Genomic DNA, 15,000 nt, shown 5'->3' on the forward strand with positions numbered 1-15,000 from the left:
TTAGTGTATCAACTTTTGAACGAACTGCGCCCAGTAGTTTCCCAGCAATAAGCTGTTAAGTCGAGACGAACAGACACACAATTAAAGTCTGCAGGACCCTAGTACTGCGTACTCGGGGATAAACAATCGACTCCCTCGTCCTCAATTTTTTTTTTTTTTTTTTGAGGCAAGGATGGCGACACGGTCATACAGTTTCTGCAATTTTTCGAAGTTTAACAGTCTTTAGTGTCTGCTACCGTACAAACACATTGAGCAGATCTGATTTTGAAAACCTCACAACACAATATTTTCTTTCTGCTGCTGACCTTGTTCGGGATCGGCCGACACGGGGTCCTCCACTAACTCCACTGTACGGAAACCGACACGTCTTGTCAGGGTCGTCACGTCTCCGTCATTGCTTGTGAAGGTAAAGATGACGTCATACAGGGGCTGGTCGCCGTAGCCGTTTGGCCACCACCGCTTGACGTTAGCGCTCTGTCAGTAGACGATAAAAAGTCGTGACCGACGGTAGGAATTATCTGTTAAATGTTATGTAAAAAAATAAATATATAAAAAATAAAAAATAAAAAACATGTCTAGGTGACATAAATGATCTCGAACAATATAAGAAAGAAAACATAATTATACAAATTATTTGAGAAAATGACGGAAAACCGTCGAATCTCCTTTAAAGATCTTCAGAAAATCTTACAAAATCAGGTCTTAAGTAAGAGGGAGGGTTAACATATTGGTAAATTAAATAAATTTGTGAGGAACAAATCTGAAAAAAAGATAAGGCATTAAAAGGGGATGGAGCATTGAAAGGGGGGGGGTTGGGTATTAAAAGCGTGTGCGTGTGTGTTTGGGGGGGGGAGTGTTCATTGCAATTCGGTGAATTGTTGTTGTCGTCGTCGTCGTCGTCATCGTTAGTGTTGTTGTTGTTGTTGTTGTTGTTGTTGTTGTTGTTGTTGTTGTTGTCGTCGTCGTTGTCGTCGTCATCTCCCTCACCTGTGGTACCACGATGTCAAACTCGACCCAGTTGCGGTCAGCTGACAGGGTGAGAGTGTGTGTCTCAGAGATGCCAGTCTTGGCCAGTGCGATCTGCAACTGACCGCTGACTGACCGGTCACCGCCAATGTTGAAATACGCCTTTGTTCGCAACAACCAGCTTCTGGGTCCTTGGAGGAAGAGGTCAGTGCCAGTGGCTCCTGTGTCAAATAACAATAAGGTTACTTGGCTTGTTCTTTTCTAATCTAAAAGCCAAATAGACGAATTCCAGAAATAACTCTGTCGGGTGTGTTTGGGCCGTGAAAGAGTGAATACTCTTGTTTTATTGAGGCAAACTTTCACTCGAGCTCCTTGTCTACGTGTGGAGACACACGCCCTCACAATGTGATGGCAAGTGGAAAAGTAAGCCTCAACGTAAAATAAAAGCAAGAGTTTTCACTCTTTCACGAACCATCGTCTATTGACGGAACTAACAGTATTAAAAAAATAAAAATAAAAACTTTACTCACAAAGACACCGACGACACAGTTAAGATGGAAATGTTCGCCTGTGGAGGCTTCTTCTGGACAACATTCAGTAAAAGAAAAGCAACACAAACAGCAAATGCAAAATATCCTTCACTAGCTGGGAATAAATATGATACTTGATCACAATTAATGTCTTAAAATGTGTGATATATTCTTTAATTTTGTTGGGAAAATGTTGACGCACCCGGCATGACCTCCACTGTTGCCATGTCCAGGATAGCTGAGCTGAAACCTTCCAGGTAGATAGGCTTCCTGCAATCGAAATAAGGAAACGAACGAAAACGACTTATTTGACAGATTAACTGAATTATTACATATTTCTCCACGCAACTTGCTTTCATTAAAGCCTCAAATTAATTTGGCGAAGTCGACTTCACGAACTTTACGTACTTCACGAAGGTCGCTGCACTGAGCTTTGGCACTGAATTTTTAACAACAAGACTTTGTGAATTCAACTTTTGGCTCAATTAAGGAAGGCCCTAGCGACCAGATTACAACAGGAAAAATGCCGACTATCTGTACCTCCTTTCCAGACCAAGTTACCATTGTGAGACCGAGGACAGAGCACTGCAGACATCACATGATCACAAAGTTCCTCATCGGACATTCTGCGGCATACCCCCGTAGGCGCATCTCTAATGACGGCGGAATACTTCCTGTCAGGACTGTCCGACACAAGGGAACTTTTAAGCAGAAACTTGGGCTGGCAGGCACGAGACAGGTACCAACAGACTGGGATCGAGCCAGCCGCGGGGTCGGATTGGTTAAAATGACAATCAATTATGAATTTCAACAAATCCGACCCCGCGAGAAAGCACGACCAGGCTGAGATAGAGATAAAAATGGTGTACATTCAAATAGTGTCGAAAACTCGAGGAACCGCGAAAGGATGGTTAACGGTTTGCTTTTTAAGCAAGGTTGACTGCTGACAGGAAACTCCTGGGAATGGAGTTGCTGCCATGGATTCATTCATTCAGGGATACAGAGTAACTCACCATATTCCCTGGGTGGGAAAAGACGGGCCCCAGTTCCAGGAAAACGAGCACGGCTCTTTGCGGATGAAGTTGATGTGGCATTCCCCGTTCTGAACCGCAGGGGGGCAGTCGGTTGGAACATCGTAAGGGTAGTTGGCCGCTTGCTTTCTGGAGTAGTCTACCGCCGACTGGAAACTGAAGCGAATGGAGTTGTTGCCAGGCTGAGAAAGAGGTGGTTTGAGTTCAAATGTGTTGTTGCAACCTCAAGGAACATCGTATGGATAGCTAGCGGTTTGCTTTTCAATCAAGGTTTACTGCTAACAGGAAAACCCTGGAAGTTGCTGCCAGGGATTCATTGACATTTAGTGCCAGTCACTCTAACTGTTTGTTGCGGTGACATGGATTGTTTACTGAATTCATTTCTTAAAAAGCGACTGGTGGCTTTTAGGATATTTATTCATTCAAAAACGCTCACTATGCACAGAGCGCACCAAGGCTGTTCATTTTAGGTATGTGACCAAGTTGAGAGATGGTCTTATCCCCAGTAAAAACCTGACCAGATCTGCGACAGGGAACCAAACAGGTCACACAGAAAGAAGGGCTTGGCATCATAGGTATGTTTCAAAAACATGTTGTTCTTTGTTAACACTAGCCGTCATTAACAACAGTATTTGTCAATGACCTTAATGGAACGAGTATTTCGTTGATAAAATGTGCTGTAATTAACAAACAACAGTGATTGTCAATAACTTTAACGAAGCGCATGACATCAAAGGGGAATTTCTGAAACATATTGTTCTTTGTTAACACTAGCCGTCATTAACAACAGTATTTGTCAATGACCTTAAAGGCACAGTAAGCCTCCCGTAAACCATCACAGAGCTCCCCGAGCGTCTACATACAGTACAAGCATACTTCCATTTAAACGCTCACCGAACGGGAACATCCTGGCTGCTTTCTGTCGAGCGTGAGAAATCTTCAAAGAATTTATTTTCGTGGACTTGGCCCTTTACAACAATGGCGCCTCGTTTTGGTGCTGGACGGCTGTTTTGAATATCCCGGAAATCACGCCCGGACAGTAAGCCTCCCGTAAACCATCACAGATACTGTCAGGCTTTTACACACAGTACAAACACCCTTCCATTTGAACGCTCACCAAACGGGAACATCCTAGGTGCCCTACGTAAAGAGCGAGCAATTTTTAAAGAATTAATTTTGCAGATTGTCTCGAACACTTTTTGGACCCATCCTGAACTCAGGTCAAACATGAGTTACTTCCCTTAAACTGGCGATAGCCGTGGATCGATGATTATCGGAATGTTTTTAGACCGTGGTGCGTTTTTGCGCTAGACCTAACTTTTAAAATCTAAATGATAAATTGACAGCTTGTTACACAAACATTCTTTAATCATAAAAGAATTCTTTTTTCATCAAGACAAGATCAGTGCAATTCGAAGTTGTGAAAGTTTGAAAAAAGAAAAGCCCGGAAGCAGGGTCACGCAAGGGTCGTAGCAGACGACGGTTTATGCGGCATATCGCCGTTCCTCTCAACAGTCAAAAGCCATCGCTAGAGTTCTTGTAAACCACAGCCGTTTGTTTCGTGCATAAAAACGTGCTATTGTAGATAGTAGCGAGATTTAAGAAACAGCACGTTTCGTTTTGCAGCTCGTTTCGTTTGGTGAATGAGTCACCCCGCGAAACGGAACGTGTAACGAGACGGCATAGGCCGCAGACAAGATTTAGATGTATTCACGTTTCGTTTCGGAATGAAAGGCCGGGCATGGCAGGATATGATCCGCTGACTGGGCATGGCATAATTTCAACTCCACGAGTCAATAAAGGATTGACATACTCGCATTGCACGCACAAGAGCTTCACATTTTTCAATTCATGCACCTGATCACATACGAAGCCAGAATAAAAATTCGATGCGATGACCTACTTCTGCTTCGCCATTTGCTTTCTCACCATGAAGTTGGATAAATGTACCAGGATCAGCACCCTTCAAAATATTTCAGTTCACAACAGTTGTCTACCTCCAATGAACACATTCTCAGCGCTGAAAGACTGTGAAAGGGTTGATGAATCTAGCAATGCATAAAATGGCCAACAAATAAAACTGTTAGTGTGCAAAAATACTCACAAAAGTTGACGAAATATTGTTCGTTTTTTGGGGGTGGAAAACGTGACTGCGTTTTGACGTTCCACGTTCCGTTTCAGTTGACCTTCACCTTTCCAGCGAGAGACCCCCGAAATAATGACGTTTACCACAACTTCAAAACGAAACGTCCCAACGTTTCGTTTCTTAAATCTCCGTATTGTAGATAAGCTCACGTCGAGTCGCATTCAAATGACTAACTGACGACTACATTGTGAAAAAGGGAAACTGGATCACACGGGTTCACGATGGCTCAGGGGTAAGATAAACCACGCAAAAATAAATTCTTTGAAAATTGTTCGCTCTTTACGGAGGGCACCTAGGATGTTCTCAATCGGTGAGTGTTTAAATGAAAGGGTGTTTGTACTGTGTGTAAAAGCCTGACCGTATCTGTGATGGTTTACAGGAGGCTTACTGTGCCTTTAATGGAACGAGTATTTCGTTGATAAAATGTGCTGTAATTATTTAACAACATTTTTCAATTAGGCTTACCTTTACAAACCGCTTGACATCAAAGGCATACTTCAGAAACATGTTGTTGGTTGTGGCCACCTGCTGACCGTTGATGAAGAGAGTGGAAACAGTGTCTATGCCCTCCGCCACCAGCAGGATGGACTGAGACTGGACCATGTCGTTGCTCACTGGACAACAATGTTAATAATAGAATAAAAACAAAAACGGTTAGTTATTGAACAGTGTTATGCTTGACGAAACCAAACATTCACAATGACATTGACCAAATGGTCATTATAGTGGACAGACAAAAAGAATGATTAATTTGAGATAATTAAACTCTGATAACGTTTTTCATCAATCTTTGGCAAGGTGAAAATAGAAGATCGTTTGAGGAGAAACAGGTTTGTAAGACGCCAGCAAGAAGTGGTTCAGTGGGGGAAAGGGTTCCGTTGCAGCGCTCTATGTGTGACCTCAAAGTATTACATGTATACTAGAGTGCAAATTCAGTGGACATGCGTACTATCAGCTTTTGTCCACGCCCTATGTAGCTGGTTTCTATCTATCAGCCTTCATTATAAAGTACTTAACCACGTAAACACAAATAATAAGGTGGGTTTTTTAAACAGGAGGTTCGTGTGTTGTCGCCAGTTCGCAAAGCGCCAAAACTAGTTTCAAATCGTCGTCAACTTTGCCCTCTTTCCGACAGACCCGCCATGCCTTGTTCACGGTTGGGAAACGTGGCGTCAAACTTTGCCTTAAAGGCACAGTAAGCCTCCCGTAAACCATCACAGATACTGTCAGGCTTTTACACACAGTACAAACACCCTTCCATTTGAACGCTCACCAAACGGGAACATCCTAAGTGCCCTCCGTAAAGAGCGAGCAATTTTCAAAGAATTTATTTTTGCGTGGTTTATCTTACCCCTGAGTCATCGCAAACCCTTGTCATCCAGTTTCCTTTTTTCACAATGTGGTCGTCAGTTTGTGATTTCAATGCGACTCGCTGTAAGCTTATCTGCAATAGCACGTTATTGTGTACCTCTGAATCTAAACGCAACAAACGGCTGCGATTCACACGAACTAGAGCGGTGGCAGTTGACTGTTCAGAGGAACAGGCGCTAGGCACAACCGTCGTCTGCTACGAGAAAGACGGTTTGCGTGACACGTTTCCGGGCTTTTCTTTTTTCAAACTTTTCAAACTTCGAATTGTACTGATCTTGTCTTGATGAAAAAAGAATTCTTTTATGATTTAAGAATGTTTGTGTAACAAGCTGTCAATTTATTATCTAGATTTTAAAAGTTAGTTCTAGCGCCAAAACGAGGCGCCTGATTTGCCGATCAGACGGTCCACGAAAATAAATTCTTTGAAAATTGCTCGCTCTTTACGTAGGGCACCTAGGAATGTTCTCAAGCGGTGAGTGTTTAAACGAAAGGGTGTTTGTACTGTGTGTAAAAGCCTGACAGTATCAGTGATGGTTTACGGGAGGCTTACTGTGCCTTTAAACTTCCGATGGCGATTAAACAGTTATGGCGATTAAGAAAAATGTGTCGAGGAAATGTTATCATAACAACATCACGGAAAGGGGCGTATTGTACTGTGAATAATTATGTCCTGATTAGTAATTTGAGAATGAGAGTCGCTTGTTCATGTCAATACTTGTTATTCTCTAAGAAGCCAGGAGATTCGTTCCGACTAACTCTCACTTACTCTATTTCACATTTCGTTTGCATATAGAGCGCTTAATTACTTCCCTTTGTTTCTAAGATAATTAGTTCCTGGCTAGTGGACATTTCTCGTCTTTTTACATTTAGTCAAGTTTTGACTAAATGTTTTAACATAGAGGGGGAATCGAGACGAGGGTCGTGGTGTATGTGTGTGTGTGTGTGTGTGTGTGTGTGTGTGTGTGTGTGTGTGTGTGTGTGTGTGTGTGTGTGTGTGTGTGTGTGTGTGTCTGTCTGTGTGTGTGTGTAGAGCGATTCAGACTAAACTACTGGACCGATCTTTATGAAATTTGACATGAGAGTTTCTGGGAATGATATCCCCGGACGTTTTTTTTCTTTTTTTCGATAAATGTCTTTGATGACGTCATATCCGGCTTTTTGTAAAAGTTGAGGCGGCACTGTCACACCCTCATTTTTCAATCAAATTGATTGAAATTTTGACCAAGCAATTTTCGACGAAGGCCGAACTTTGGTATTGCATTTCAGCTTGGTGGCTAAAAAATTGATTAATGACTTTGGTCATTAAAAATCTGAAAATTGTAAAAATAAATTGTTTTTTATAAAACGATCCAAATTTACGTTCATCTTATTCTTCATCATTTCCTGATTCCTAAAACATATAAATATGTTATATTTGGATTAAAAACAAGCTCTGAAAATTAAAGATATAAAAATTATGAGCAAAATTAAATTTTCGAAATCAATTTAAAAACACTTTCATCTTATTCCTTGTCAGTTCCTGATTCCAAAAACATATAGATATGATATGTTTGGATTAAAAACACGCTCAGAAAGTTAAATCACAACCGCGCCAAACAGGCTTGTCACTTTCACGGCCTCATGCAGTAGCGGCGGACTACGTTCAGTTTCATTCTGTGAGTTCCACAGCTTGACTAAATGTAGTAATTTCGCCTTACGCGACTTGTTTTTTTATGCAAACCAATATTAACCCGTAGTGCAAAATATTATTTGGACAATTAAGACGACATAACAAAAACTGATGAATGTTTTGATTGTATTTTATTGCAAGCCAAATTTGTTGTATACAAATGTAGAATAAACAAAGTAAAGCCAACATTGAACTTTTTTGTTAAGGAACTGGCCCTCACATACAAGATTGATGAACATATCCACTTTACAGAAATGAATGATGGAAAATGTAAGCTGAAGTGGGCTTCATACTTCACCCTTGTGGAACAGTATCTATTATAACTGCTTGTACATTGCATTGAATATGTTTTTATCCGTCATATCCACTTTGTCATTATGTAACTTCTGTGCATTGCATGAAAAAATGTAAAATTGCATGAATAAAACATTTTTGAAGAAAGGAAAAAGAAAAGACAAGAAACAAAATTACCTTCGAATGTTCTTGAGTACGTCCAGTTTTCACGTCCTACCCAGGCGAGTTTGACATCATTGTCTCTGTATAATGGATCCTCTGTCACGTTGTTATAATACAATGCCGTATACATACTGCCGGGCACTTGGCCAGGGACTGATATACCTGAAATAACGTACTAACAATGCATTGTGTTGTGTTACCGCATATACATACTGCCGGGCACTTGGCCAGGGACTGATATACCTGAAATAACGAATTCACCCAGCATTGTGTTGTCGCATATTCATACTGCCGGGCACTTGGCCAGGGACTTATTATACCTAAAATAACGAATTCACCACGCATTGTGTTGTCGCATATTTATACTGCCGGGCACCAGACCAAGGATTAAAATAAAGTATACATCTGCATTGCGTTTCCGCCTATACATCCTGCAGGGCACTTGACTGCGTCCAGATATACCTGAAATAACTTGCAGTATACATCGGTATTGCGTTACCGCCTATACATACTGCCTAGATCAGGGACTGCTATAACTCAAACGAAGTGTGCATTGGCATTGCGTTTTCGCATATTTTTGCCGGGCACTTGACCATGAAATAACATGCCGGACGTCAAGCCTACATAAATTAAAGGCACTCAAGTAAGGCAATTGCCGAGCACCCGAGCAGGATGACACACAAACACACACACGTACACACACACAAACACACACACGTACACATACACACACACACACACACACACACACACACACACACACACACACACACAAGAGCAAACGAACGGAACGGTAAGAAAAGGGGAGGGGTAGCTAGCTAGCTAAGTAGACAAGCAGTTGCCTTACCTCTAGCGTCACTGGACACCGTCCACATGCCGGTCAAATCCTGCTGGACAATGCCTGCATCACTTGTATTCACTATCACCACCACCAGTAGACCGGACAACACACCAACGTTCCATAAGAGACACATTATGTTCAGACCGCTGTCTTCCACTGAATTAGGTCAGACGTCTGTTTTGGATTGTATGTAGATATCAGCTTTTGTCCAAATCCACTCTGTGAAGCTATCACAGGTCGATTTCCTTGCTTCGTGTGCTCATTATTCAGGTATAGAAAAAACGCCCTTTTTGCATTTTTTTAATTCTCTCATGGAATATAACCTGAAACCCAACGTTGTTTCTGCAGATAGGTTTAATTTGAAAAACATGTAGTAACACATTACACAAATCACTTTCTCAAAAAGTAAAGCAGTAAATAATCTTTTTCAGATGTAATATAAGCAGTCTTCTTTCAAACGGGTAAAATATTTACAAAATAAATACGAAAATGTTATAAACTTTTCTAAATTCCTTCTAGACAAAGGTCAACTCGAAAAGTTACCTGTTTTTCCCCGATTCTGGAATTTGGATCAAGAACCTCTTTTCCTGTTTAGAATAATGTGTGCAATGATTTTAAAGAGTATATACTAGTGAAACTAAATCATACAAGATGTGTTGGCCAGTCCGGTTGAGCCTGCTGCCTTTTAAAACCATCCTTATCGTTTTGTTTTTGTCATTTTAAGATCATGTATGTGCGTGCGTGCGTGCGTGCGTGCGTGCGTGCGTGCGTGCGTGCGTGCGTGCGTGCGTGCGTGCGTGCGTGTGTGTGGTAAAAAACTATATCGCTTGTTTTCGCTCTTTCCCGTGTAAACGATTTCACTCGCCACCCCAGATCTGAAAAGGGTTTTTATGCATAAATACCATTTCTCTACAATAACTCTTCTCTTCTTCTTCTGCGTTCCCGACTTCAAGAACTGAATATCCTGGGTGATTTCTGTGAATATTACGATTTTTGTATGAAATATTCTCTTAACGGGCACGAAATTGATTCATCAAAAAGTTCAAACTTTACACTCAGGCTGTTTACTTTTGTTATGTGTCCAAGTGTCTGAACGTACTTATCCCGTGTAAAATCCTGGCCATATCTCCGATGGTGAGACGTCCCGTGTTCACAGGAACGGCTGTGCCTTTGATTATCACTATTATTTGTTGTGTTTATTTGTCTCGTTTTTTGGCTTTTGTGGGGTTTTCATTGTACATAGTTTCTTCTATATTTTTTTTTTCAAAAATACATAGATTTTTATTCATGTCTTAATGTTATTTACCTGTGAAACAATGCTATTACATTACTTTCAAACAACATGTCAGTCTAAAATAAAATTAAAATAAAAATGTTTAAAAAAAACTTACTATCTAGCGTTATTTCTAAGATACCGAGAGTCAATACAGAGTTTTGCAAAGCAATATGAGAAATAAGGGTGATGACTGATGAGAGTAGTGTGAATTTGAAGACAACGCTTTATTCAATTATATAGTAAAAATATTACATGTAATGCATAACAAGAATAATCGTACAATACCATAAAGTATATAATTTTATTGTCTTGTATTGGGTACAAACGGACGTTTTCACTATTAAATTTTTTTAAATTAAACAGCAAGGAAAGCTAAACAACTTATCATTATCAATACCACACAAGAGACAATAAAATACAAAACAGACAAATATGTATCCCCGTAGTTCAACATTTAGTCACATTAATGATGAGATGGCTTCTTAGACTGGTGTTTCCGTACGTGAGCCGGCTTTTCCAATGATTATTATCATAGCGGGCTATTCAAATCAAATCAAATCAAATCAAATTACCGTTATTATCTCACATGGGGAAATTGCAGTGGTGGAGCATGTAAAACAAAGACAAACAAAACACTAAAACATTAGCATTATATTCAAATACATGTGCTAAATAATAACATTATTCGCGGTAAATGTCCATGAGTGACAAGACAGATAGTTGTGACCGCAGTGTGTGGATGTCTACGTCGTCCCGCCAGGCCGTGAAGGTCACCGTGAAGGTCACCTTGACCAGAAGAAAGCCGTTGTCCGAGAACCGTCCCATCATGCTCCCTGCCTCCAGCCACACAAAGGGAGCGATGGCGTCAGTGGTCAGCGTGATGGTGAACTCACGGGGCGAGCTGGCTTGCTGGACACTGGCGATCTGAGACAACATGGGACAGTCTCTTAAGCGCATTTTTTCGGGACAGTTAACGTTTAATAGAAAAAGCAAACAAACAAAAAAACAACAGAGCAGACGAAAATAGATCACAAATGTCATAATCTGTCCTCTATCAAACTGACTGAAATGTGGTCGTTTTTTGCGTCAACTGTGGGTAAAAGCCACGAGAAACAAAGAGAGGTAAGCATTTTAAATGCTTACGACATGTGCGAACGAGTAAATAAACATTATGCAGAACTTAACTATAATCTCATGGCAGCAGAGAGAATTAGAACCACTATATAACCAACAAGCGAAATCGGCGTATGCTGCCAGAATGGCTGGGTAAAAACTGTCATACACGTACAAAATAATCCACTCGTGCAAAAACATGAGTGAATGTGAGAGTTTTAGCCCATGACCGAAGAAGAAGACGAACAAGCGACTAGACATATGGTGCCTACCGTAACGTTCGCCTTTGGAACGCTGGAGTCTTTGAGCTCTGCCAGGTAGATCCAGTTGTTGACACCATCATTGGGGTCGTTGAGGAAGGTGTAAATGAAACATTCCGTGCTGGACGTGCAGCCCGCTTCTGTCATCATGCTGTCAACGCCCTGTCGGAACACCATCTCCGCTGTCGTGTTCAGCTGCAAGATAAGATAGATAAGATAAGATTAGATAAGATTAAATGACATGAGATGAGATGAGATGACATAAGATGACAAACGATGACATACGATGACATCAGATAACTATTTAGTAAACGAGGGTAATGGCATACACACACTTTCTTTACACAGAAATAAAAGACTAGAAAGATGCTTTCTTTACATCCAGCCCTCGCCCACGAGAAAGACTTATGTAATGATTGAATACGCTATGTTTATGGACCGGCACGGTTGGCCTAGTGGTAAGGCGTCTGCCCCGTGATCGGGAGGTCGTGGGTTCGAACCCCGGCTGGGTCATACCTAAGACTTTAAAATTGGCAATCTAGTGGCTGCTCCGCCTGGCGTCTGGCATTATGGGGTTAGTGCTAGGACTGGTTGGTCCGGTGTCAGTATAATGTGACTGGGTGAGACATGAAGCCTGTGCTGCGACTTCTGTCTTATGTGTGGCGCACGTTATATGTCAAAGCAGCACCGCCCTGATATGGCCCTTCGTGGTCGGCTGGGCGTTAAGCAAACAAACAAACAAACAAAAAGCTATGTTTATGTTAAAATCAAAAGTTAATGAAAAGAGAGAGGGAGGTCTGAGGGAAACGATAACTGGCAGGTCACAGTTTTTCCCACGAAAACAGTAGTAATCTGGCCAGCTGTTTACATGATATTTTGACCCTCCACCACGAAATGAGTCGCATGTCACCTCGCGCGGTTCTGCGCTAGACTTGATATAAGTCCGGAGAGTGTATGGTAACAGCGTGAGGGTCACCTTAGTCACAGGCTTATAACTCAAACAGTTTTTGCTCTTTTCTAAAACGGTTTTCACCACTGGATAGAGCATAACAAACTCTTTAGGAAAATGTAAAAATATGAAAATCATGCAAAGGTGACATGCGACTCATTCCGTGGTGGAGGGTCACAATAAGACCATTCCTCCACTTAGGCACATGCTGAAAATCAACAGCCGGGATGCTTCCAGTGCAGAGTGGGAATTTGTGTGTGTGTGTGTGTGTGTGAACTAATTTCAACAAGACTACCAGTATCAAACTGCGAAATTAATACATCAATTAAGTTGATAGAAGCGATCAGAAGGTCGATTTTGGGTATGAGTCCCGGTCGATTTTTGTTTTTTGTTTTTTTTGTTTTTTTGTTTTTGTTTGCCAAGCACATCATTGTGGGGCTTTTAATCAATAACATGCATTCGTCTACAATGTATCCTCATTCATCCTTCAACATGTATAATAAATATGTAAATGGCAAGTATACAAGGTCGATTTTGTTAGCTTTGTGTTTGAAAAGTAGCTAGACCACATTTTCATTCAGAGCGATCACACCACGGACGTACATGAGATGGACGGCTGTCTTAGGGTCAAGGTCGAATAAGTGGACTGTTTGACACACCCACCTGACGCGCGGTGCCCGCTTCTTCCGGTTAATGGCCGACATCGGCTTTGGCGTGTTTCGGTCCTGATGCTACTTCGCGAAAAATGGCATATATGTGCAAGGGAAGCGGTTCAAACTGCTGTATTTTTGGATGCCACACGACGCAAACGAAATGTAGAGGGCTTTCTTTCGTCAAACTTCCGAAGGCTGGAGTCAGTGTTGACCAAATCAAATGGCGTGCTGCGTTGATCCATGCCATAAATCGCGCTGACGGCAGCTTCAATCCAGACAAAGCCAAGATTTGCTCACGTCATTTGGCTCTGGAGTTCCCCATTAACAATAGTGGTCACAGTTTAAAACTTGGTAATTAAATAAATAAACGGTCAATACTTTTAGTTTTAACAGAGAACGTACCTATCGCTATCGCAATTATAGATTATAACTTATTAAGAAATGTGTGTGTTAATAGTATGAAGTGTGTGTGGAGGGGGGAGGGGGGGTATTTATAAACAAAACCACTTGATGCCATGAGGACAGAAATTTGGGAAAAAGAATAAAGTCTGCAAACCAAACTTAGCACAACTACAATAGAACAGGATGAGTGAGTGGTCAGGGTGAATGAGTTAGTTAAACTGTGACTGAATATCTATTGATTGATTGATATTAAAGTGAACATTAGGGGGGGGTTAGAAATGCACCATTGTGCACTCGCCTTGATGTAAGGAACATTACTGCAGTCTCCAACAGCTTCAAAGTGGGTTAGACAGGCTCTTGATAAAGACTGAGGCAAAATGTGCCAAATCACACATTGTCTTGTAAGAAGGAAAAATCTTCATTTGTCACCTTTCTGCACTTTTTTGACTTTGAGTGCATAGCCACAATGGTCACAGACAAGATGCATCAAACAGATTTCAAAAAGACCCCAAACTGAACTTGTTATGACTATTTGTAACCCCTCTCACCTTTTTGACTTGGCCGTACCCAAGCCAAAAGGCTAAAAAAATCATAACTAATTCCATGTTGACTTTTTGGTGGGGTGGACCTATTGTTCCAGACTCGCCTTGATTAGAGCAACACTAGTGCAGTGTCCAACAGCTTTTAAAATTGGTTTTGACCTCTTGACAATGTACATGTCAACAATCCCTGACTGTGATGTAGCAAGAAAAAATCTTCATTTCTCCCCTTTCTCCACTTTTTTGTGTGTCAGTGCCACAATGGTCACAGAAAAGATGCAGCTAACAGATTTGAAAAAGACCCAAAAGTGAACTTGTTATGACTATTTCTAACCTTTCCCACCTTTTTGACTTGGCCGTACCCAAGCCAAAAGGCTAAAAAATCATAACTAATTCCATGTTGACTTTTTGGTGGGGTGGACCTATTGTTCCAGACTCGCCTTGATTAAAGCAACACTAGTGCAGTGTCCAACAGCTTTTAAAATTTGTTTTGACCTCTTGACAATGTACATGTCAACAATCCCTGACTGTGATGTAGTAAGAAAAAATCTTCATTTCTCCCCTTTCTCCACTTTTTTGTGTGTCAGTGCATAGCCACAATGGTCACAGAAAAGATGCAGCAAACAGATTTGAAAAAGACCCAAAAGTGAACTTGTTATGACTATTTCTAACCTTTCCCACCTTTTTGACTTGGCCGTACCCAAGCCAAAAGTCAAAAATCAGTAAATAACAAAAACATAGTTAAGTTTGAGATAACTGAAAAATGGTAATTATTCAATTTCAATTTAATGGGACATC

At 41.1% G+C, this 15,000-nt stretch overlaps 2 protein-coding genes across 2 annotated transcripts in view; both read right to left on the reverse strand.

The window, feature by feature from the left end:
* The window catches only part of LOC138981885 (beta-mannosidase-like), a 21,820-nt gene extending 12,567 nt beyond the window's left edge, over nucleotides 1-9,253 (reverse strand). The window contains exons 1-7 of the mRNA XM_070355027.1: nucleotides 9,017-9,253; nucleotides 8,185-8,331; nucleotides 5,139-5,287; nucleotides 2,510-2,709; nucleotides 1,699-1,766; nucleotides 988-1,187; nucleotides 306-474 (exon numbers count right to left, since the gene is read on the reverse strand). Coding sequence (XP_070211128.1) covers nucleotides 306-474; nucleotides 988-1,187; nucleotides 1,699-1,766; nucleotides 2,510-2,709; nucleotides 5,139-5,287; nucleotides 8,185-8,331; nucleotides 9,017-9,143 — 1,060 coding nt within the window. The 5' untranslated portion in view covers nucleotides 9,144-9,253. The remainder of the gene's footprint in view (nucleotides 1-305; nucleotides 475-987; nucleotides 1,188-1,698; nucleotides 1,767-2,509; nucleotides 2,710-5,138; nucleotides 5,288-8,184; nucleotides 8,332-9,016) is intronic.
* A 1,011-nt stretch (nucleotides 9,254-10,264) lies between these two features.
* Nucleotides 10,265-15,000, reverse strand: part of LOC138981886 (beta-mannosidase-like) — a 19,013-nt gene continuing 14,277 nt past the window's right edge. The window contains exons 16-17 of the mRNA XM_070355028.1: nucleotides 11,672-11,854; nucleotides 10,265-11,210 (exon numbers count right to left, since the gene is read on the reverse strand). Coding sequence (XP_070211129.1) covers nucleotides 10,968-11,210; nucleotides 11,672-11,854 — 426 coding nt within the window. The 3' untranslated portion in view covers nucleotides 10,265-10,967. The remainder of the gene's footprint in view (nucleotides 11,211-11,671; nucleotides 11,855-15,000) is intronic.

This window comes from Littorina saxatilis, linkage group LG12 (assembly GCF_037325665.1).
Source record: "Littorina saxatilis isolate snail1 linkage group LG12, US_GU_Lsax_2.0, whole genome shotgun sequence".
In the NCBI taxonomy this organism is placed as follows: Eukaryota; Metazoa; Mollusca; class Gastropoda; order Littorinimorpha; family Littorinidae; genus Littorina; species Littorina saxatilis.